The sequence below is a fragment of the Pteropus medius genome, unplaced genomic scaffold, assembly GCF_902729225.1.
Source record: "Pteropus medius unplaced genomic scaffold, Ma_sr-lr_union100, whole genome shotgun sequence".
Taxonomy (NCBI): domain Eukaryota; kingdom Metazoa; phylum Chordata; class Mammalia; order Chiroptera; family Pteropodidae; genus Pteropus; species Pteropus medius.
Window position 1 is genome coordinate 14532772 of NW_024349799.1, and position 24841 is coordinate 14557612.

The 24841-nt window shown below is 52.6% G+C and overlaps 1 protein-coding gene and 1 pseudogene across 5 annotated transcripts in view; one reads left to right on the forward strand and one right to left on the reverse strand.

Annotated features, from left to right (window-relative positions):
* ABR (ABR activator of RhoGEF and GTPase) overlaps positions 1 to 24841 on the forward strand; it is a 175641-nt gene that overhangs the window by 129044 nt on the left and 21756 nt on the right. For all 5 annotated transcript variants that reach the window (XM_039886217.1, XM_039886218.1, XM_039886221.1 and 2 more), the window contains 6 exons: positions 2154 to 2276; positions 2634 to 2709; positions 3210 to 3314; positions 4291 to 4365; positions 7463 to 7560; positions 7956 to 8087. In XM_039886217.1, the coding sequence (XP_039742151.1) occupies positions 2154 to 2276; positions 2634 to 2709; positions 3210 to 3314; positions 4291 to 4365; positions 7463 to 7560; positions 7956 to 8087 (609 nt within the window). The remainder of the gene's footprint in view (positions 1 to 2153; positions 2277 to 2633; positions 2710 to 3209; positions 3315 to 4290; positions 4366 to 7462; positions 7561 to 7955; positions 8088 to 24841) is intronic.
* LOC120621241 (uncharacterized) lies at positions 448 to 566 on the reverse strand (annotated as a pseudogene).

Here is a 24841-nt window from a genome sequence, read left to right on the forward strand (position 1 = left end):
CTGAGGATCTGACTGGGGTGCATCCACCCAGAGGGAGCAGCCTAACTAGCACAGATATCCTTTTCCTGATTGCCCGACCCAGCCTCAGTGGAGCCTGTTTCCCCATCTGACACTGCTAACCATCCCCACCCCAGGGGCATCCTGCATGCATGTTTCTCACCTGGTCCTGGGAGCTGGCAGGCTTTGTGCCCTCCCTCCTGCCCCAGGTGTACAGACATGGCCTTCTGCTCGATCACATCATTGCTTACGGAGCTCCACTGGCTGCTGGCTCCAGAGCTGTGCCAGAGGCCTGCCTCATAGAGTTCCTTGTCCGGTGGGTAAGGCAGACATGCCCACTACTGAACACAGTGTGCGACGCAGTATGATGAGAGTCACTGGAGAGGCACAATGGTGTCGTTCTCTGAATCACAGAAGAAGCAATGATTTACCTTTTTTTTTTTCTTTTTATGATTACAACACCTGGTCTTTCTAGGTAGTCTCCCATCCAAGTACTAACCAGGCCCGACCCTGCTTAGCTTCCAAGATCAGACAGGATCGGGCGTGTTCAGGGTAGCATGGCTGTAGACAGTGACTTACTTTTTTAATAACATTTTTTTTAACATAATCTTTTTCTAATCTCCGGTATAACCCTGGCTTATGATAAGAAAAGCTTATAATACCAAAGTATATAGAGTAAAACTGATCATCGCCCACCCTCACTGATAACAGTTTGAAGTGTATTCTTGTAGATTCCTCTTTGCTAATACTTGTGTGCACACGCATGCGTGTGTGTATTTTGATGAGATTAGACTACATGCGCTGTTTTGCAATTTAAGCTTTTCACTTACCAATGCGTCTATGGGCTCTTTGGGTCTGTCAGATTCTTTTTAACAGCTGCATCCTGTTCTGCTGCTTGGCTGCACAACAATGTATTTAGGTATTTAGATTGTTTCTGGTTCTTTATTTACTCTTAACTGGCATGTCTGCAATAAACATCGCCACACTCATATTTCTTCTCTCTGGTAGATTCCCCACAAGTGAGATGTCTAGGGCGAAGGTCTTGTGCATTTAATTGCCAGATTTACCTCTGAAAATGTTGCATCCGATTCTGTTCCCACCAGCAGTGTGTGAGAGACACTGATCCCCCACACTGTCACAACACTGGCTATGAGCCACTGTTACAATTTTGCAAATCTAGTGGGTAAAAAAAATACTGCAGAAATGAATTCCAGCTGTGGAGTCTGAGGATGGCATTAGAACCGAGACTTCAGCATGTTAGCAGTTAATAAAAGGGAAGGGGTTCTTTATAAAATATAAACTTGGAAAATTGGAGGAGGAGGGGACACCGACTGAGAAGGGATGGCTTGTTAGAGACCAGGGAAAAACACCATGAGGCTGAGGTGGAGGATGCAGGATGGGGTGACGTGGGATATCAAGTGGAGCATGGAGGCTGGGATCCAGCCTTGGGAAGCCCCAGGTGTCAGGTCAGGACTTGGGCTTCATGCTGAAAGGTGTCTGAGGTTTTTAAGCTGGGTGTCTCAGCGGTACCAGGATTTAATTTGTAGAGGTGACTGACATGGAGAGGCTAATGCCACTGAAAGGTTTTATTACTTATAGTCTCCAAGAGAAGAGGACATGCTACACCACACAGGGCCACATGGGGGAAGCACCAGGTTTGGTTAGGAGGCAGAAGGAGCATGGGAAAGTGTGGCCCAGAGCTTGGATTGTGTTTTCCAAGAGAAAGGAAGGCAGGGCAGGGAAACAGCTTAGGACTGGCTAGTGCGGATAATGTCGGTGGGCTCTGGGCTATAGGGACTGTCCCTAGCTGTCTGTCAACTGGCCCTGGGTGACTTAGGGCAGGAGGATGGTGTGTGAGAGTTAGATAGAGGAGGTGGTTGGGGATATGGCCTCACAGAGGAGTCGTTTACTATGTTATGAATTAGCATGCCCTGGAAGATGCAGTTTTCTCTCTGGCCAGGTTTGTCCCCTCCCCCACCCCTCTCCTCCTTGCTCTCCCCACCCCCCCACCCCCCCGCCCAGAGTTGTAATGAAGGCATTGAAAAATACAGAAAAAGAAAATAAAACAATCACAGGGAAAGTTGTGCTCAGAGCTGCTGGGTGATAAGTAGAATCTGAGTGTCAGGGAAACCATCTGTGCCCTCTGTCCCCTGCAGAAAGCCAACAAAGCACAGAGCCGGGCGATTGAGCGCCTGAAAAAGAAGATGTTTGAGAATGAGTTCTTGCTGCTGCTCAATTCCCCCACAATCCCGTTTCGGATCCACAATCGGAATGGAAAGGTCAGAAAGGGTGGAACAAAGAGAGGCCCCTTCCTCGGTCCAGGACCGCCCACTCCCTATAGCTCCTGGCCTTGACCTATGGAAATCAGGGACTCAGGCCCCCAATTTCCAAGGAGGCCACCATGGCTCCAGCCCTGGATTTCCTCTCCCCACTGGTGTAGAGCCAGTGCCCTCTGCTGGCCATCACTGTCACTGCCGTCAGTGGGCTTCCCAAGAAGGCGGTCCTCCTCCCAGCTGCCTCCTTCTCCAAGCCTAGGGGTGCCTGGGTAAGAAGGAGCCTTGTTGGGCCTCCAGAATCCAGGAATGTGCTTGGCCTGACTACGATCACCCTACTGAATTGTCATCTCCTCTCTTCAGAGCTACCTGTTCCTGCTGTCCTCGGACTATGAGAGGTCAGAGTGGAGAGAAGCAATTCAGAAACTACAGAAGAAGGGTAAAGTCCTGCCCCACTTTACAATGCCCTGATGGGGTTCGTAGCAACAAGAGGCCTTCTATATTTCCGAGCACTTTCATGTCCAGTATCTCCTCTTCGGCTCTCATAGTCACTCTATAAAGTGCCGGGGCAGGTAGCACTTCGATTGATGTTACTGATCAATTGAGGCCCCAAAAATTTAAGTCGATTTCCTTAAACCGTACAATGAATTAGCAAGAGGACTGGACTGAGCCCAGAGCTGTTCATCTGTCTCTGTCTCCTTTGCTCTCACTCTTTCATAACACATACATGGGCCTCTTCACTTAGACTCTCCCAATTTACGCCCCCTGACAGCACCCACGACTATCCCCATGCTAGTGTCTACAAGTCTTTCCCTCCCTTGCAATGACCCACTCTGCCTCTAGAGCTAAGCTTTTTTTCTTGCAATAGCCCCCAAGGAAGAGCAGCAAGTCCTAGTGGACCTGTGGTGACGTTCCACTCTCTCTTGGCTCCTCCTGCAGATCTCCAGGCCTTTGTCCTGAGCTCAGTAGAGCTCCAGGTGCTTACGGGATCCTGTTTCAAACTTAGGACTGTACACAACATTCCTGTCACCAGCAATAAAGATGGTAAGATCTGGAACCCAAGGTTGCCCAATCAGCAGGTCCAACCTCCCCCGCCTCCGCCCCCAGGGTACTGCTGGGGCTTTCCATAAGAACCTAGCCAGACACTTGGCTACAAATGTCTGCTCTCTGCTCAGCTGTGTTGGGATGACTCAGTTGCCAAGTATACAGAGAGCTTGAACAGGGGTTAGCCATTCCCCAAATGGCCCCAACTTCCCCCTGACCCCCTGTGGCTTGAAAGAAGAATCTGACACCTTGGTGGGCTGGGATTGTGTTGTTAATATGTTCACAAAGTAGTCAGATAATAGAAGCAAGAGACTGAAGCATGGGTGGGGGGAAGGTCGATGAATTAGAATAATGTATGGGAAATAAAGCCAGAAGTTTCCAGGGAACAGATCTTAGAAGGCCTTGAATGCCAAGCAAGGAGTTTGTTGTTCAAGCAGAGGGGCCTGTGGGAGGATTTTGAGCAGGGCAGAGCTGTGATTGGGGCTGGTAACTGGCCTAGAGTGGGTGAAATCTGGCTGTCCGTGGGTACTGGGAAAGGGATTTGAAGGCAAGCTCTCCTCCACTTACAGGGGTCACCTGCCCTCTGTGTTCCAAAGAGGAGGCAGAGCTGGACCTTCTCTTCCATTGGGACACTGACTTATATTGGTTGATTTTTCACTTTGAAAGGCTAGACCGAGGAGGGCAGCCACAGTATAACAGGATTCAGAGGAAAAGGGAAAGTGCCCCTGGGGAATGGTAGTAAATTCCTGGTGCAAGAGGGAAGATGTGAGTGGAAGGAGAAGGCTGAGTGGATGGGGAAGGGGGCACCGGCTGGGCTCTGGAAAGTTCTCCATCTGGCCACCAGGTGGTGCTGTCAGACAAAGGCTCAGGCTATATATGCCACCCTTTCTCCCTCCCAGCCAGTATGGGGTGAGGAGGGGATGAAGCAGAGGAACCTCTCACCAACCCCCACCCTGGGGGCTTTTCTCTTTTGTAGATGACGAGTCTCCAGGACTCTATGGCTTCCTTCATGTCATCGTCCACTCTGCCAAGGGATTTAAGCAGTCAGCCAGTAAGTGCCTCTGACTACCAGCCCTGGGAAGAAGCTGGGTGGGCCATTGTTCATCCTGTCACACCAAGTCCCTATACACTCACCGCATGGGGCCTCCCTTTGCCCACCAGCTCTTCTCCTCTCCGGCTGGAGCCCTGCCAGCTGCCTTGAGATGTGGGACATCCCCCCAAGGGCCGGGAACCAGCTTCTCTGGGCAGGGGCAGCATCCCTGCCCTTTGTCTCCAAGTCTCCTGTTCCCCAGGCCCTCCACCACCCCAGGTGTCTGAAATCCTGGACTCAAACCCCACATCTACCAACTACAACTTATGTACCTTGGACAAGTCTCAACCTCTCCTCGCCTCAGCTTATTTCTCCAGAAAAAGCAATCACACTTGTTAATATTGACCTTTGAGCAGGGGTAAATATGACTGTGTGTGTGGTACTAGCACATTGCCACACACGTCCCATTTCCTCCCTTTATTACCACCTACTAAATCTGTGCAGTTTTTAGTGTTCACAAGATACGGTATACTTTTTATCTATTTTTTCCTCCCTTTAGGAATTTGTGAGTCATTTAGACAACTAATAGCTTTTCCCCATTTGCCAGATGAGAAAACTGAGTCACAGAGAGACAAAAGGGCTTAACATCACACAGGATTAGAAACTCAGGGCCCCTGACTCCTCTCAGCCAGCACCCTCCCACTCCCTTCTCTTCTTCGCTAGCAGGTGAAGCCTGCCCTATGCATCTTTCCTGCAGCGTACCACGCAGAGCTTATGCCACTGATGTGCAAACAGCCGTTCCATAAACATTGACTGTGAAGCCTGAGTTCCTGGTATAAATTGGCCTCCCCTCTCTGTGTTCCCATCACCCCAGGGAAAACCGTGGTTGCAGCGCCTGTCATACCGTTTTGCCGCTTAAAGTTTGCCTTTCCCACTGTGAGTTTCTAGAGGGCAGGAACCACGTCTCCTTTATCCTTGGATGAATAGGAGCTCAGAGATGCTGGATGAAGTAGTTAATTTCCTGGTACCTTACGAGGTGCCGAAGAAAGTGCAAATGTGGCCAGTGGCCAGTGTGTGGACAATGCCTTGGTGTGGTCAAAGGCTTTTCAGGTGTATCGTAGAAGGATCTACTCTGATCCTTCCGGCATCCCACTGAGGTCACTGATGTCATTCCCGTTTTACACACGAAGAAGCTGAGGCCTTGAGAACTCCAGAGACTTTCCCAGAGTCGCACAGGCAGGTCACAGAGGTGGTGTAGAATCCATGTCTTCCACTACCAAAGCCCACACATTTCTCTAAGTATGGCCAGGAGCGTCTCACTTACCACTCAGACTGTGCCGCTTGTACACGGGGCAGCTTCCTGGGCCCTCCCCAGAACCACAGAATCCCCTGGTGTGCACTGCCCAGTAATATTCCTGGTTAGTAAACCCCGTAGGGCTGTCTGTGGCCCACTGAGCTAGGCCAGGCACCTCCCATCTCCATGGCACCCAGATGTCTTGCCCTTCCTCTCTCTCTGCTTCATGTTGGCTGGAATGGGCCTTAGAGAGCAGGCCCATCAAAGTGATTAGACAAGGGGTGAGCTGCTACGAAATCTCCAGACTGTCTTCACCTCCTCCCTCCCCTGGCCCCCTGACCTGCTCGAATGGTCATTCTGATTTGAGGGGGTTAGGACCTGTGAGTCTCCAGTGTGGCTTTTGGTCCTAGTGAACTCATCTACACAGTCAGGCCCAGCATGTGGGCACCATGATTATCTCTGCTTACTGGTGAAAACACTAAGGCAGAGATCTGGGCAGAGCTAGGATTTGAACTCAGTCTGACTCCAGAGCCCTCCCTGATACCCTATGAACTAGCCCTAGCCCTTGACGGAGGATTTACACACACCCAAGTCAGTAAATGGGGACGGCCCTCCTGCCCACCCCACCTCTCAGCCACTCAGACCCACAGCCTAATCTGGCTTCGGGCCTTTGACGTTGTTTACCTGTTAACCAGTACCACCTCCCCATGTGCTCTGATACCATTATAGCTACTCTGTGTCGCACCCAGCTAGAGACAACTTGGGGCAACTCCACTTTATTCTCACGGAGGTGCCCGTCCGTCCTATGACCTCTGCCCCTCACCCCTTAATTTATGCTGTGGAGGATTGGTCATAGTGCCCCAAAGCCACCCCTGACTCACACCTCTACCCTGGGAAGCAACCTTGGCAGCACCCATGGTAGGGTTAGGAGGGGACTTCCAGGGTCTGAGCCCCCGAGGGAGTATGTGGATTTACAGAATCACCTGTGGTTACTACCCAGGACTGTGGTCTGGTCTTGGTTCTCAGAGTAGAGGGGAGATTTTTCAGCCTTAAAGGCCACGATGCAAACACCAAGGAAAGCCCGCTCCCCAGCCCTCCGCACTTCGTTACCTGAAGCACTGGGAGGTGGTAGGGGCTCCATTTATTCATCTCACAACATTCACTGTGTCCCTCCCATACTGTTCTTGGTACTAAGAGTACATCGATAGCTAAGATAACAAGGCTTCTGCCCATGGGTGTTGTGTAGTGGAGGAAAGGAACACAAGAAACACACAGAAAAGACAACTTCAGTCAAAGTTAAGTGCTAGGAAGAAAACAACAAACCCAGCTTTTGGAATGTAGGGAGGCAGGTGGAGGGATGGGCCCATTTTCGGTTGTCACAGTAACTAGGGGTTACTCCAGCTTTCAGCCCCCAGAGGCCAAATGCCCTTAGAGACTCCCACCTCAAATGCCAGTGACACCCTATCGAGGAACCTGGGATCGGTGGGGGAGGGGCGAGGGGGGGTAACTCCTTTAGTCAGTGTGGTCATTGAAGATGTGGCATGAGGCCTCAGTGGTGAGGAGGCAGCCAGGCAAAGATCAGGGACAAAGAGACAGCAAGGGCCCAAATAGGGGAGAGCTGGGCACATTTAGGGAGGAGGTCAGCGTGGCCATCTAAGAGGAGGGCAGAGAAGTGGAAGGGGCCAGATGCATAGGGCTGGGGGTTGAACACCCAGAGTCACCCTACGGGGTTGTTGGGATGGACAGATGTGTTAAACCCCTTTCCCTCTCAAGTTCTTGGGCCTCGGGCCTCATTCGATGTGTCTCTGCCTGTCCCCCCTGCAGACCTGTACTGTACCCTGGAGGTGGATTCCTTTGGCTATTTTGTCAGCAAGGCCAAAACCAGGGTATTTCGGGATACGACAGAGCCCAAGTGGGATGAGGTGAGTGGACGGGCCTGGTGTCCCTGCAGGGAACCCCCGAGCTTGTCACCGACCATGCGCAACCCACTCCTTGTGCTTGTGTCCTGTTGGCTGGGGATGGTTGGGCCAGCTCCGGCCCTCTAACCCCTCTGCCCTCCATCCCTGCTCATTTGGCTTTTGATTTCATGTTTGTGTCCAGACACAGGGTTTCAGCTCAGGCCCCAGACTTGACTTTATCAGCGCTTTGGAGGCCTCTGAGCTCCAGAAAGTGAGGAAGCTCCTCCATGCCTTGTGATGTGGTCCTCACGGGCCCTTCTTACCCCCTACTCACCCTTGCAAAGTTGGGGACTCCACCTTCCAAGAAGCCATGTCTCCTAGTTTCAGAGGTTCAAGACCCTCGTTCCTTCTTCCCCCAGGAGTTTGAGATTGAGCTGGAGGGCTCTCAGTCCCTCAGGATCCTGTGCTACGAGAAGTGCTATGACAAGACCAAAGTCAACAAGGACAACAACGAGATCGTGGACAAGATCATGGGCAAAGGGCAGATCCAGGTGAGGGTCCAGATGCATCCAGGGCACCAAGGCAAGGCTTGGAGAGCTGCCAAGAGGTGGTGCCAGTTGAGACGGTGTCCTTCTTACTCGCCTTTTTGGTTAAGGTGCTTGGCCTCTTGTGACTCGGGTTCAAAACTGGTTTAAGAAACGTTCCCCAACGTGGCAATCCTCCCCTGCTAGAGACGGCATCTTATTCTAGCCCTAGACACCCATGCGTGCCTGGTTCCTTGGGCTTTCTCACCTGGCTGAGGTGGATCACTCACACTTCTGCAGGGTAGACTGAAGGGATGACTGCTACCTTTGTTTTCACATCCTTGCTCTAGTCTGCTGGTGGCTTTTTCCGGGAACACAATGTTGAGAAGGATTCATGGGATATATATATCCATGAGTGCTATGTTTGATTAGCAATGTCTGCCATAGGAGCCATTAGGCTGGAGCATTTGGGCTTACGATCTGGCCTGGTTGCTGGGGACTGGTCTCTGACTTGTTGCTAGGGTTGCTGGGCCTTACTCACCTGTCCTTGGAGTTTATTGACTTAGGGTGGGTTCTGTGGATGTTGGTAGAGGCAGGTCCTGAGTCAGTTTAAGAGCATATATGCCTCAGCTATATTTATTCATACTCTGTTTATGTAGGGAAAGGGTCCTTGTTTGCAGCCTCTCTGGAAATTCTCCCAGTTTTTAAAATGGCTGCTATTCACTTACCTATCAAGAAGATGTAGATGTGGGCAGGCATGAAGCCATCCACACTCCATCTGGCATCTTGTGTGGCCTCATGCTTATAACACAAGTGGTCTGGTGTGGGGGCAGATTCTGTGACCATGAAATCAAGGGTAACAGTGACTGGCATATACTGTGACTGAGCCATGGGCATTAGGTGCTCTGGGCTTATTAGCAGTTGCCCCAGATAGGATCTGGGTGCAGAGAGCTAAATGATGCTTTTTGCAGGAAGCGTTTGTTCTCTGATGCATTGTTAAGGCTGCAGAGTTTGGTGTCTGGCTCTCGCCTGGATATTCTTGATAGCGCTGCCTCTGTGGACCTATATGAGCATTCTGCTCTCCCTACCTGTCTCAGGCTCGTGTTTGAACGGGATGGCACCATTTGGTGGGGTCCCAGCTACCTGCCTCATGATTCCTCAAGTTCCTTAGCATATCTTTTCCTAATGCTGTGGGACCTGCACCCCATTTTTCAGCACTGTCACCAGGGAGATGGTGTAGCCAGGCAACCACAAGCCAGTCCTTCATTATTTCATTTTAATTTTTGGCTTATAAATAACAGAAATTTATTTCTCATAGTTCTGGAGGCTGGTAGTCCAAGGTCAGGATGCCAGTATGATGAGGTTCTGGTAAGAACCCTCCTCCAGTTTGCAGACTGCCAGCTTCTTGTATCCTTACTTGTGAAGGCGGTCCTTCATTATTTTTTTCAATACTTAGGAAATGGGGGCCGATGAGAGAGGGCTCTCTAAATTCAGTCCTGGAAACCAACTTCCCGCAGGAATAAGGAGTGGGAGGCCCAGCTCCACATTCCTGAGCTGGCCAGAGGGTCGGGCAGAGAAGTTCTGGGCTGGCCTGTATAGCCTCAGGAAATACTCAGCCAAGAGGCATGACCAGCTGCCATGCTCCTGGAACCATCGGTGGCTGTGGGGTGGAAGAGTTTAATAGAGTGTCCAGGGCAGCTAGCTCAGGGAACACCATGGACCCTGACCCCTCCAGTACCTGGATTCCAGGGCTCATGGTGTCATTCCACCTGGACTTCCAGCCCGGTTGCTTCTTCCTTCTCATTTCTGTCAGCCACACAAGCCCCCGGGGAAGCACACCATAAATCATTACATCTTGGAGACAGGAGCAGATGGAGGTGGTGGGGGAAGGGGAGGAAGCTAGGTTATGTTTGGCAAAGCTGAAAGCACAGTCTGGTAAGGAAAATGTTTCTGTGTTTAAGCTTCGAGGAATGTTAAATGCCTGGGAGTTGATATTAAAAGAAACACAAACCTTCCTGCTGCCAGCTGACCTGGGCCTGTGAGCGGCCAGATCAGAGCCAGCGTCCTCTAGAGGGCTTTGAAGTATCCGAGCCCTCAACTCCCCAAGGTGCAGCCCTCAGTCCTCAACCATGGAGCCGTCTTACTGGCCTTCCTATGGATTGGGGAGGGGGAGGAGGTGGGGGTGACCTTGCTGGTGCCATGCCTTATGCAGTCCCACTTACCCTGTGAGTGCCCTCGGAGACACCAAGGATGACCAGGCTAGGGGGAGAGCCTGCATTGAGCCGTTCCCACGAGACTGGGCCCCACAGAGCCACGGGACAGTCTGTTCTCACAGCTCGTGCCACCTCCCTTCCTGCCACGTGTCCAAGGAAGGAAATTGGCACCAGCCTCTGGCAGTCAGTTCTCCCCTTCAGCAGACACCAAGGATAGAGTTAAGGTGGCCTGGCAGTAGGGAGTCCTTGGGGACATTCAGGTGGCCTGAAGGAAAGGCAGGGGCAAGTAGGCTCGCCCCTGTTGCCCTTCCCCCTTTCTAAGCCCCTTCTGACTCAGCCCCTCCAGAAAACAGTGAGGGACCCCATTTCCTAAGCTGCGGGCATTTGCTTCAATATGAATCTTCCTCTTTGGGTTGGCTTGATGTGGCAGTGGGGACAGGGAATCTGGAGCACCAGGCTGGGGCGGAGGGGGGTGGGGTGGGGGGATGGCACAGCATTTAGTGGCACACAAATGGCAGTACTAATTACAGACAGGTATGTTCAGCTCACGTGCTCTTGGAGACCCTTCTCCAACTTTATCTCCTGACCCTCGCAACAGCTCTGCAAGGAAAATAACAACCATATCCTCCCCATTTTACAGAAAAAGACACTGAGGCCCAGGCGCCTCTGCTGAGAGTGCATAGGGAAGGCTGTGTTCTCTCCTCTGGGCTATGTCCCTGTGTCCCAGCCTGGATGAGGAGCACTGGCATGGCTAGTGGCCTGGAGGAGGAGCTGGGACGAGGTTCCACCCCAGCATCCTGCTTTATGGCATAAGGTGAGCCTCAGGCTTCCTCTGCCTGGAGTCCTCTTCTGGGCAGGGGACATTTCTGCCTAGTGCAGCTGGAGGGACGCATGCATAGAAAAGAGCCAGCGGAGGGGGACTTACTGTGCTTCTGCAGTGTGCCCAGGCTGGCTGCTCCAAGGGGCATAGGGGCCTGGCCTCAAGAAATCCACTGCCAGATTGGAAGACAAGTATATCAATGTATGCCAAGCTACCAGAGAACAAAGCAAGATGGCAGTAACGATGATGATGATTACATCAGAGAGCTGACTGTGAGCCCAGCACTAGGCTGACGCTCATAGCCTTATCTCAGGAGATCTTCAGAGTACTCCATGGGATAGGAAAGTTATCACAGTTTTGAAGATCAGAAAGCTGAGGCATAAAGGATTAAGTAACCTGTCCAAGACCAGGCAGCCAGTGGGCAGGACAGCCAGGGCTGGAAGCAGGCTGGAACCAGACCCCACGCCTTGCCCTCTCTAGGTGCTTTTCTGTCTCCCACTGTCCCACAGTAAGATGGAAACTTGTGCTGCAGGAATTCAAAGAAGGAAAGAGCTTTGTGGGCTGAGTTTAGGGAGGCTTCCAATAGGAGGTGGAGCGACAGGGATTCGAGAGTACTGGGTTTTTTAAATTCCAAAGGCAATGTTTATATTAGAGAGAAAGTTACAGTAATAGTAGAGACTTGAAACATAATCACCAACCATCCCTGCTCCCACTCCCTGAAACAGCCATTTTATCTTGTGCCTTTTCCCTCCTCGGGTATACAAATTTTTATATAGTTTTAATCACAGTGTGTACTTTTTCTATTTTCATGTGGTATTACCATAAGCTCCCTTTTTTCTAGGGCTGTATGTAGTCTTTATAATTACTCCTTTTGGTTACATTGTCAAAAATACTTCATATACTTTCTAAAAGTCATTTTCTATAATGGCCAGCACGTGAATTGCCATTTCGAGGCTCTGTGTTATTCTAGCAAGGTGGCATGCTCTGGATCAGCAGAAAGGAGTGGGTGGGCATTCGGGGGAGGGCTGCATGGCCAAGAGCACAGAGGCAGGAATGTGCAGGGAGTGTCCAGGAAATAAGGAACCCGCCTGCCCTGAGCTGGAGGGGTTGTAAGCAAGAAACTAAGAGGGAGAGTGAAAGAATGAATAAAAGAAGAGGACTTGTAGGGGTTTAGGCCAGAAAGACTCCTACAGGGCATTTAATTCAATCTTGTTTTGGTGGGGGGGAAGAAAACCGAGCAGAAAGGGTGAATGACATGGCCGCAGTCACACAGCTTATTCATTAGTGGTTGAGCAAGGGCTCCAAATTCAGGGACCCAATCCCAGGTTGGTCATGCTTGGTCAGCTGCTGGGCAGATGAATGAATAAAATGCTCATAGATGGGGCGGGGGCAGACTTGGGTGTTAGTCCGTGACTCTTAGAGGTGTGTCCTTTGTTGGTGCAAATGTAGTGGAAGACTTCACCAGCTCGGTGCATTTCTCCTCTTCCAGGCTCAGGAGTCCTCCCTTTCTTTCTCAGACCCAAGGGGCCAGTACCTTCAGACTCTCTATCCAGGCCACCCCTGCCGCTTGCCTCCTCCTTGCTGCCCCTCCCCTGCCTGGCCCAAGAACAGCTCAACCAGGAGACTCCCTCTCTTTCTGCCTTGGCTCCTTGGCCCCAGGGGACTCCTGTGTGTTTATCCCAGTCTATTTCCAACCACTGCTGCTACAGGCTCCAGATGTGCTATCCCCATCTGGGACCTACCCTCTGGCTGATTAGCATATTCCCAGGGTCTAGGCCTTGTTGGCTGGCCGGGCCAGAGGGGAGAGCTCTCCCCGAGGACCCCACAGCTCAGTTCCTGCCACTGACTCCGGACTAGAAAGGGTCCCGAGACCTAGGAGCTACCTAAGCCAGAAGAGCCCCTCCGGCCCCCTGCCCCCCCATTCCCCAGCTCAGCCGCAAGCTTGGAGACGGCCCCCTACCCTCAGTTCTGTTCCCCCGGGTGGAAGGCAGCTTTACATTCCTGTGAGCCTGCCAGGGGCACCCCTCCCTGGACACGGGAGTGCTCAAGACCCTGGGATGGGAGGAGGCAGGGTTCCAGACCAAGAAGGGAGCTCCAGCTGTCCCAGCTCTGGGGGGGCAGCACTCTCCCCACCTCCGATTGCAAAGTTGAGACCTGATGGGAGGCCTCGCCCTCTGTCCTCTTTCCTTTCAGAAGCTTGGTGCCTATGTTCGAATGGGAAAGGGGGTAATTTCTTTGACATTCTTGACCTGGTTACTTGGAAACTTGGAGGGGTCAGAGCTATTAGAAACGTAACTCAGGAGGAGGTCATGAAGGCCAGTCCTCTGGCTTCAGGACCCGGAGTGTTCTCAGAGCCCAGATTAGTAAATCCGGCAATATCCAGACCCTCTTACTTTTAAAATAATTTTTAGGTGTACATTCGGTACAGTCACGTGTTTGTGTAACCATCACCACCATCCGGGTCCAGAACTTTTTCATCTTCTCCAACTGAAACTTCATACCCATTAATCGCTAACTCCCCATCCCCCAGCCCAGCCCCCAGCAACCACCATTCTACTTTCCGTTTCTATGAACTTGACTACTCTAGGAACCTCACAAGTGGAATCACACAATATTTGTCCTTTTGTTACTGGCTTATTTCATGTCTTAAGTTTCACCCACATAGCACGTGTCAGAGTTTCCTTCCTTTTTTTAATGTTGAGTAATGCTGTATATACCTACCACATTTTGTATATCCATTCATCCGTCCATCGACATTTGGGGCATTTCCGTCTCAACTTTCTTTTAAATGAGAAAAAGACCCTTGTCTCCGAAGATGGAGATTTCATGGCCTCCTTTTCTCCAGAGCCGGGGTCTCCCCACCACCATTGCCCATCTCTCTCCACCTGAAACAAGAGAGCAGGCTCCAGGGCCCCAGAGCACTGCTGGTCACCATTAGCTTCTCCTAGTTGAAGAAAACAGTCGCACCCCTGCCTTCTACCCCAGGTGAGGCATTTCTGATTGCTCGGTTGTTCTTTCTTCAGCTTTCGTTTGCCTTCCCCTCAGTCAGCAGCTTAGATTGTTGAGTGTGGTGTCCAGTTACTCTGATGCTGTGGGAAGAGCACTGGGCTGAGGGTCAGAAAACCAGGTCCAGGTCCATAGACGTCCAGGGGCCTCAGTTTCTCTATCTATTAAATGAGGATAATTTAATAGGTACAGGACAGAATGTACCTGAAGGAGCTGGTCAGAGCTGTGATACGCACGTCAATGCTTTCTCTCATTTATTCATCCTTTTCTGTTTGTTGAGCATGTGGTGGTAAGCACTGTGCCGTGTATACAAAGAGTGAATGTGTCCTCACCGTGTGGTAAAGAAAACAAAAGAATTGTGATCATTCAGCCAGTGTTGAAGCAGCTTTGAGGCCAGACAGATCTGGGGTTGACAGTCAAGCTTTCTCCCTTTGTTAGTTGGGAGAACAGGATAAGTGACTCTACATCTCTTAGCTTCAGTTTTCTCAGCTGTAAAATGAACTCTAAGGAGAGCTGAATGTGAAAGCCCATGAAGCTATAGCGTAGGGCCTGGCACAGAGTTGGTACTTGGCCTTCTGACCAAGCTGCAGGTCCAGGTACACTGTCCTCTGCCTTCTTGCAGGGATTCTGGGTATAGCTTATCAAGCAGTCCTCCCCACCCAAAGGCTGTCACCTGCCAGTGACCCCTGTATTCGGGCTTTTAGCTGGCTGTTTTCTTAAGCAGGTGGCGTTAAACCCAGCTTTGAGGAACTGACATCGGAGTGGGCAGGGAGGTCAAGGTTGGGGCCCTCGTTGCTTGACAGCCAAGGTTTCTCTGCCGTGACCCCCGGGCTGGGCTGCTCTGGGCTTGTCCCACTTAGAGCAGTTCTCAGCTTGGCATAGTGCGGTCAGGCCCAGAGCACAGTGAGTGAGGACCCGGGAACAAGGGGCCATTGTCAGCTGGGAGCTGCTTCTGGTTTCAATTACTCTGCAGAATGAGGAAATTCGGAGTGAGCATGGGTCAGGAGCTTGCTAGGGCAGGAGTCAGTAGTGCCCCAACTTCAGGTTCCTTCCTCTGGCCCCTGAAGGGTCTCTTGTCCCTTTTTGAAGGTCAAGCGTACCAGTTTTACTGCCCTAGGAGCCTGAGCTTTGGCGCATTGGCCTTCTTGACTAGAGCCCCTTGCAGTTCTGGCCACTGTGGTTCTTCATGGCTGGTACCAGGAGGTGCCTGGGTCCCTCCATGGGTGAGACGGCAGACGGGCATTAATGTGAATCCTTGATGCCTTCTCTCATGCATCTTTCAGGGCACACCGACTGCAGCCAGGCCCCTGCGAGTGGCCTGGCTTTCACTGGGATAGAGGGGGCAACTATGGGAAAGCCTGGGCCTATTCCACCACCTCAGTTCCTAACTCCCAGCCAGGCACCTCACAGCCCCACGCAGCTCCCTGCCTGGGGGCACCACAGTGGCCATGCTGGCTGTGGCTTTCTAGCTTCCTCTGGAAGATGGACCCCTCCCCTGCCCCAGCCTAGGCCAGATGTGCATGCCCAGAGGAAGAGTCTGCCTCTCTAGTTCATGTTTCTTATCCCTGCTGCCCTAGAACAGGCCCATGTGGTTGCCTTCACCACTGTGTGGTCCAAAGTCCCACGGGGAAGGGGGAGGCTGGGCACCAGAACTGTTCCGCTCCCTATCTCAGATACCAGCTCCCCCCAGGGGCCCTGGTGACTAGAGTCATTGTCCTGCCCTGGCCACGCCCACCCCAGCTGTTTCACCAGCACCGCACCTGCTGTCACTTTTCAAGGCAGGTCTGGATGCCTCCTTTCTACTTGAATGCAGGTGGCAGAATGAAGGAAGGCCAGGGACAGGATCCCCGAGAGACCCCCTGCTGTCCAAAGGTTTTCCTAAACTGTAGCACAACTTCTCTCCTCGTCCCTGCTCAGCCGCCTCCTCTCCCAGGTGTTCCTGATTTTGGGAGCCTGGACTGAACCCAATGGATTCTGGAGACAGGAAGCATTAAATAGGAAGCAGATGGAGGCTCAAGGTTCCCTCTCTTCCTTCTGCCCTACTTGGGAGTGACACTTTGGCAGGCAAGCTTGGTGCCCGCTCCCCGCCCACCTCTGAGGGGTGGGCGACAAGCAGAGAATCTGATCCAGAGAGGACTTTGAGAAATGATTCATTCAGGCTCTGGGAACATGCAGCCTCTCAACAAACCACAAGAGGGGTACTGTCCTCTCAGCTCTGGGACTGGGGGCTCCTTGACTCAGAGTCAGAAGACCCAGGTTTGATTCCAGCTCCATTACTTAAATATCGAAGCGGCCTTAGGTGACCTCTGCAAGTGCTTCCTCTGGAGTCTGTGCGAGTATTAAATGAGTCCACAGAGGTGACAGTACCTTACATATAGCACGTTCTCAGTATGGCTTACCTCCCTACATGTGGTCCCTAAGGTTGTCCCACTTGTGATTAAAAAAAAAAATGTTGAGAAAAGGACTTGGCAGAGAACTTGCCAGGGACCTCTGTGAGTGAGGGCTGCGGCTGGGTGTGAATGCCTGGAGGGCTTCTTTAGGTGGGCTCTGCCAACTCCTCACTGCGAGGGCTGCACAGCCCGCTGTGGCTCCTCACTGCCGGTCCAGCCTTTTCTGTGGCACTGAGGGATTTGAGCAGTGGTGGCATTTCAGTGACAGTCTGAACCCCAGGCACAGCCTGATCATACCCTTGGAGGTAAGAGCTAAGCTGCTGGCTTTGAGGCCAAGGTGACCCAGAAAACACCAGCCTGACTGACTCGACGAGCTAAGTGTCATCCAGTTTTAAGGCCAGCAAGGGGAACTCACACCGGCAAAGCAGAGGCCCAGAGTTTTCCCAAAGCAGAGAGAAACAGATGAGACATGAGTTTCAGATCCAGGACTCTGACTGAAAGTGTCCTTTAAAAAGCCCCTAGTCTCCCTGGCCTCCACGTCTGCTCGACCCTGAGGGAGAGAGTGAGGGCCAGTAGCCATGGTCGAGAAAAGCAGCAGTTCTTACGAGAACTGTCCATCGAAAATGCTCGGAGCCTATCCCTTTAAAAGGAGGTTCACGGGCTTCAGATTCTTCCTGCAGAGCTTGGGGATTACTGGGAGGGACCTGAAGTGCCCCCAAGGTAGGGGGTGGTGGACAAGGGAGCGTGAGCAGGTAGGTAGGGTTCCATATCCCTACTTCAACCAGGGACCTCTGCTCTCTGCTTCTGCTTTTATCCAATTGGCAGGCAGGGAGACTTTGGTTGAGATTTCATTTGGAAAGAAAGGTAGGGAGTGTCCTCTGCTTAAAAAAAAAAGAAACTGACTATTTGGTCGAAGCTCCTGTTTCGACAGGTGTGGAAACTGAGCTTGGAGAGAGAAAGCGGCTGCCGAGTCTGCAGTGACCAGGCAGGTCTTGTGTTCAGGTTTCCTGGATCTCAGGAGTTTTCTTCACCTGGAGCTCAGAGTTGGGTGGAAAAGAGTTAATAGTAAAGAAAGAGAAAGAAAAGCATGGAGGCCTGACCTTTCAAACCCTCCTGTCTGAGGCCACGTCTTCAGCGTGTGGCCTGGGGGACCCCTGGTGCTCTGTGCACTGGCTGTGCTGGGAGACCCCGGCCACGCCACCTCCTCCCTGTGAGGAGCAGGCCAGCGGCCGAGAGGGTCTGGGCGTTGGTATGGCCAAGAGTTATGTCCATGAGTTGTTTAGGGAAGGAACGGATAGATGTGTGGTAGGCGTGCTCTGCCCGCTCTGTCCCTGGGTGGATTTGTTTTAGATAAGCGAGATGTTCCCAAGGGCTCAAGTAGATTTTCCATCCTTTTCCATGAACAATATGCTGTGAGAACCACAAGGGGTTGCCAGGGACATGCTGTCAGAACAGTTCTTCTGCAGTGGACAAGCTTGGTGACTATTACAGCCTCTCCCACCCACGTAGAGTGGCCAAACACCCTTGAGACACCAGGCTGGGGGGGCGCCAGGTGGAGTGGAGAGCGAGGCTGAGTGGGGAACAGCACATGCTCTGCACTGTGCCATGAATTGACGTGGGCCTTTGGGGAGATGGGAGGATGGCAGTACACCTTGGGTGGGCTAGGTCTTGGCTGTGGAGCAACTGGCTTTTAATCCTAGCTACCCTGTCTTAACACTATGCACACCTTAAACCTTGAGTCCAACCCAAAACTTACTCTCCAACCCCACCCTGGGCATACATCCAAAGTCACCAGTAGCCACTTATTTACAGAATTGAGGTTCCAGAGCTTAGAGAGGAGCGTATGCACAGCTGTATAGCAGGCAGGGCCCAGACCCTGGGGAATTCTGGCCTGGGCTGCCTGAGAACCCCCAGGCAGGTCAGTGGAGGGGCAGGTCAGTGGTGGGGTGGCTAGGGCTCAGTTTGGCTGAGTTACACTGTGACCTATTCAGGGTCCTCCCTGCCCGGCATGTGGTGGATATCTATTCAATGATGAATTAATGAATATGGAAATGAGTGAAAAGGTAGCTTCTAGGCTCAGCTCTGCCATTGGCTGCTTAGTGACTTGAAGCAAAGTGTTCCCGTCCCTGGGCCTAATGCAGGCCTTGAACATAGCAGGCAGTCAGAAAGGATAGATGGATAGAAAAATCATAAATGGGTCTCACTTTCTCATTCCATGAATAGTTTCGCCCTTCCCATCTGCAGGTTTTGGTAAGGATTGGTTCAGAACAAGGCGAGAACACCCGTTAGGAATGCAGGGACTACAGAGCCATCATTCTTAAGGGGACTGTCCCATTCCCATTTCTCACAGTTCCCCTGTGATATGTCACCCTCCCCACCAACTCACACACCTCTGGGCTCCCATGCAGTGCCCTGCCCCACTGCTTCTCTCTCAGCCTGGACTCCTGAGCTTGCCTTTGTGCAGGAACCACTGCCGGCTCCTTTTCGGCAGCCCTCATAGTCTCAGACCCCACCTTGCTCTCCACCACCACCTTGCCTCCCAGCCCTGCTCCTTCAGGGCCTGCTCCGTGCTGTTCTCCTCAGGGACTGAGAAGAAACGTCTTCGGTGGACCCTAACCACATCCCTCCCAGTCCTCATCCTCAGCGTGATCCCTGCTTCAGCACCCAGACTTTCTGGGTGGTCTGCTGGGACTCACCCCTACACTCTTACTCGCTGGGGTGCCCGTGGCCTTGGTCTAGCTGGCTGCTCAGAAACGCCCCTTCCTGGCTCAGTGTCATTTGGTTGAGGACAGAGACAGAGAATCGGGGTTCTAGTCTGGGCCTGGAGGTGAGGGGGAGATGAAAGTCGTTCTTTCAGGAGGTCACTCCAGGGAAGCAGCAGCAGCATCCCAGAGTTCTGAGAAAGAGCCATCTTCTTCTGTTCACAGGCTGGAGGATTTGCCTAGAAGCTGTCCGCACCCCCAGCCGTCACCAAGGCAGCACTGGTGGCAATCCCTGCCTCTCCCGCCCACACATCTCGGGCTGCATATACTCCCCGTTGACCTTTTTTTCTTTCCCGCTGCCACTGCTGATCACTTTAGCCTGATTTTGCCTCGGTCACAGCTGTGTTGGGTGGCTGGTCTCGGCCACCCCAGGGATATACCCCTCCCTGGGTATATAACCATTAAGCTGCCCTGCAATTCCCTAGGGATGGCCCCTCTATGGAGCCTGGGTAGGGGATGAGAGAGGACTGGACAGTCTACTAGGAATGTTTTTAATTCCAAAGGCAGTGACATCTGTTCATGTGGGCCTTACCGCCCATGTTCTGTTTATCCAGACAGGGGGCCCTTGCATGTCCTCAGAGGCAGGTACTGCCAGGTGTGGCTGGATGGAAGGGGTGGACATAAGGGGGAAGGGAAGTGGTCACTTCCTGGGTGGCTAGGATAGCCTGAGCCTAGCTCATCCAGCAAAGATGAGGAAGGGTCTATGGTAGGCTGGAGGGACCAGAACTCAGATTGCTGCTTTTGAGGAACTTGCTGGAAACATTTGTATTTCATAAACCTCTCTGCAGCCTCTGCTCCTAGTCCTTTGATTCCAGAAAGTATTGAGTCAGATTTGGGGAAGAAAAGGCAAATCTGTGCTATCACCAGAGAGAGCCCCCAACCCACATGGAGGAAGGGAAAGATGAGCAGCTCAAGGGAAGAGCCTCCCAACAGCTACCCATCTGCTAAGGCGCTTATATCACCATGGAGACTAGTTGGCCATCTTTCATCCAATCAGAACTGGCTTTACCCAGACAAATGTTGAGCCTGGGGTTCCTAAGACAGACAAGCGTAGGGCTTTGGGAACAGAATCTATTCTGTCCCCCTTCTCCCACACACCTGCAAATGGGGAGTAGGCATACCTTGCACAGCATTCCCCAAAACTGCATCCTGGGAAATATGCCCCAGATAGAGGGAAGACAGCTTAAAAAGCCACCAGGAGGCCAGTTCTGAAGTTAACCAGCTGGTGTTGCCAAGTACTGACTGTGCATCTGTAGCAGGTGAACGTGGTTAGCAATTATAATGGCACCTTACCAGCCAGTTACACAACTAGCAGTTGCACATTAGCTGGGGTGGATGGCCTTTTTCCACAGCTCTCAGGCCCATGCCAATACCTCCTCCTCCAGGAATCCTTCCCTGATTCCATCTGGCTAGAAATTTCCTCTCCTTTCTCTTGGCTTTCATAGCATTTTGTCTATGCTCTTATGGCAGAAGACTGGATTTCTTGAGGGCAAAGACAGTGCTTTGTCTATCTGAATATGACATAGCAGGTGAACAATTGGTATGTGCTGAATGCATAAATGACTTTCTGCCTCCTGTTAAGAGGTATTTAAGCTCACATCTCCTCTCCTCTTTTGGGCTGTCAGCTTTCTCAAGCACAGGCTTTTGATTCATCTCTGTGATTCCTCAGCCCCAGCCCCAGGGTTGGGCACATAGATAGGACTTCAGTCAAGTCCTCTTGAATGAAATGAATGGGGTGAAGGAATGAGGGCTGCAGGAATGAGCAAAACTTTTCTGGAGGGAATGAGTTTTGTGGCAGCTGGGTAAGGAAGCTACCTGCTCCCTCACGGAGCTGAAGAAAGACTCTAATGAGAGCTGGCACCCAGGTGCCCTGGGAGAGGCCAGTGAGGGTTGGGTCAGGAAGGGCATCTCAGGCGGGCAGGGGACACAGGTGTGTCCCTGCCTCTGTAGGTCACTTCCCTTCCCCTTCGGGGTTCTGAGAAAGCTGTGTGGCTTAGCTGCCATTAAGCTGCAGTGGCTCTAGGCAACTTTACCTTAGGTATGAGGAGGTTCCATGTCCATACTCTGTGGAGTGTGGAGCCTTGGAAGAGATGGGGCTGGCCCGGCTGCCCTGCAGGGACACCCAGAGCCCAGTAGGGCCCCTGGATCCCGCCTCCACCAGCCAAGCACAAGGCAGTGCAAGACCAGATCTGCCATACCAGATATCATAATGGTGAGGACATAGGCTTTGCAGTCAGTTAGATCTCTATTTGTGGCCCAGTCTGGCCTGGCCTTGGGCACATTGCTCAACTTCTTGGTGTCTTTAGATTCCTAAAATGGAAAATGGGAATGCCAATACTTACTTCATAAGGTTGGGGGAGTGTTAAGTGAGTTACTGCATGTGCAGGTTTAGCGTGGTGCCCGTTACACAATGCACTCTCAGTAAAGGGCAGCTCTTAATTATGACCAGTTCTTGGCTATCTGTGGTGAAGCCGCCTCTTTCTCAAAAGCACCGAGGTCTCTGATGGTAAATCCCAAGACCTGTTACTGGTTGAGACCCAGAAGGAGCATTCCAGAGGCCACTAGCTGGTTTCTGCCCTGACCCACCTGCCCTGGGGTCAACCGAGAAATGTCCTGATTCAGCTCTTTTTCCTCAATCCAAAGCATCAGCCACGCTTCCACGAGGTCTAGTGTTTGTGAGCACCAGTGCTTTGGAGGAGACCTGGCGCACTCGCCCAGACTTCGGGCGAGAATTTTACCTCCCTGAGCCCCAATCCTCACAACTCTAAAATGCGGACGATAACACCAATGTTACAAAAGGTCGTGAGGCTTAAATGCAGTTGGATGTTTGAAAGCCCTTTGCATGGGACCTAGCTCATGGCTGGTATAAAAACACTGCTTTCTTTCCTACCCTGTACCTAGCTCTGAATGGCATGATATCTGGGTGCCTCTGGATTTGTGTACCCTAACCATGTGAAGTTCAGACCTTTCTCTTTTCTCCAAAAAAAAAACTTGTGTTGGAAGTTTTTCCAATACTTTAATTTGTATTGTTACCTTGCAAAACAAACCACTTCTCACTCTTTGGTTAGAACATTCACCGACTTGAGGGTCAAGTTCATACTTTTCTAGCTCCCAAAGAACCCAGCACAAAGTAGCTAATTTCCCCTTCGCCAGGGCGCATCCTCTTGCCCCTGGCAGCACGAGCCTTTTGGGGGCTTTTCTGGTGAGGTGCATGGGGACATGGTTAAAAGTGGCCATGTGAGGAATACTTCTGACTGGGCACCTGTGACCAGTGTCATCCTTGGCTTTTGCTCATGTCCCAGGAGAGGGTCCATAGTGGTCCATCCCTCTGGGGCCCCTGAAGTCCAGGAGACTGCCCTACTGGGGACCTTCCTTATTTTTCACAGTCTCTACAAGAGGTTCGTGAGTGCCAGCCCACTGCCTTGGGGCAGGAGTTGGGGTGAGGGAAGCAGAACTCCAGGGCAGTGCAGGTCTTTCGCCAAGACAGGACAGCTGTTGATGGCCAAAACACAGCCCCCAAGTTCTGGCCCCAGGGAGCAGCCTGGCGGTGAAGGGGTTAACCAGGTATCTAGCCGGTAAGGGACTGGATTGTGTTTAGCTGCTTGTCAAACTTTATTTAGTAGGGGCTGGAAGGAGAGAGGCTGGGTGGGTGAGGAGGAGCCCCAGCCTGCCAGGAGTTAAAACCCGGAGGTTGGGTTTTTTGGAGGGGGCAGCCTCCATTGCCTCTGAGTCATTTCCTTCGGTGGAGGCGGGGACCTCCCCCTACTGCCTTGGCTCTGTGGCGCACACACTCCGGGTGCAGGGATCAGCAGGGGAAGAAAGGGCCCTAGGCGCGGGGCTCCTCTGGGCGGCAGTCTCCGGGGAGGAGGGACGCAGAGGGGAGGAGAAAGCGAGCCTCACACCATGCGCTTCCCCGCCTGGCTCCAGTAACAGTGCCGGCCGGCTGAGCGCTCCGCACGCTCCCTCTCTCTGCCGCTGGCTCCAGCTGAGCCCCCGGTGCCGGTGCTGCTCCTGTCTCTTCCGGAGCTGTCGAGCTGTCGGGGCCGCCGGCATGACCGACGTCCTTCCTCAGCCCGACTGCAGCCTGAAGGCGGTGTGCGAGCCCCTGGAGCGCTGCTGCCTGGATCAGCTGGAGGAGCCTGGGAGCAAGCGGCCCCCCAACACCGGCGCCCGGCTCTGGGGTCGCGTGCGCAGCAAGCTGCTCCGCCAAAAGGTGCTAGCGGGGGACTGGAGGGGCAAAAAGGGGAAAGACTAGAGGGACTGAGAGGGCTGGGGGCTGGGGGACCTCTCTGCCCCCTCTTCCGTGGAGCTGCTTTCTGGCTCCTGCCTGTGGAGTCCTGGGACAGAGCTGGGGTCTGCTTGTAGTTCTGTTCTACATGGCCTTAATTTGATGATTAATGCTGGTTGCTACCCTGGCTGCTTTCGCTGCATCTTTCCCTGTCTCAGGAAAAGGGGAGTTGCCTCCTCTGGGAGAGGACTGCCTGGCTCCTTTCTGAGTCTATAAGGGCAGGAATATGAACAGACTAGACAAGGGTCTCCTGGGTCTCAGTGGCCCCACAGTACCCAGCCCAGACCTGGTCCCCCTATATCCAGTGGACATTCCTGGCTGCCTCTTTGCCGAGGGGCACTGGCAGAGGCACCCCATGTGAGGTTTCTTTGTATGGTCGTGGCATCATTCCCCACCTGGGAAGAAGGGGAGAGTTGCGGGGAGGCAGAGGTGCTGCTGAGTCTGGGGGCTGCAGGCTGCCTCTTCAGGGACCACCCAGCTGACTGCTGGCCCAGTGTGCGCTAGGCACCAGGCAACTCAATCAGTGTGCCAGGGGTTTCCTGACCCAGAAGGCAGCTCAGACCAAGCTGTGCCAGGGCAGACTGCCTGTCCTGCTTACAGCCCCAGACCTGAGTGGGGATTAAAATCTGAGATAGAAGCTGACTGTCCTGCAGCTGGGCAGGCTGCCTAGGGACTGGCTTTGAGCCCTGGCATTGGGCGTCCGTGGAAGAGTCAGACTCAGTGCCTAGCACACAGTAAGTGCTTGATAACTACAGATCAAATTAACTGCCTGAGCAAGGTGTAATAGGCTGCCTGTCCTGGCCGGCCAGGGCTATGCCCGTCCTTCAAGGTAGCGATAAGAGAGGCTTTGGCTAGTCTGTGTGGCTAATGGGGATTTGCAAGCTCTCCTGTAGCTCGGAGTGGGACCTTTTGTACAAGTCCTCACTGCCAGCCAGCATAGAGGCTCCTGGCACCTGCCAAGAGGAAGCAATCCTGGTCTAGTTTCATTCCCTGCCAGTGGGGCATACTTGACCTCCCAGAGGTGACATCAGTCCTGGAAAGTGCTGGGCAGGGCAGCAACTTGAGCTGTCCTGCATTGGCCACTGTCACCTTCATCCTCTCCAGGGCCCAGGCTAGCTGAACCCTGCTGGCCTCAGCTGCTACCAGAGCCCCTCTGTGCTGAGGCAGCTGTCTGTGCCCGGCAGCATGGAGCCATTCTCCCCTGCACTTCCTCCCCCAATCCCTGCTGAGGCCAGCAGACACCAACTCAAAGCTCATCATCCATTCTCAAAGTTCAAGGTTGGCAAGAAACTGACCCAGCAG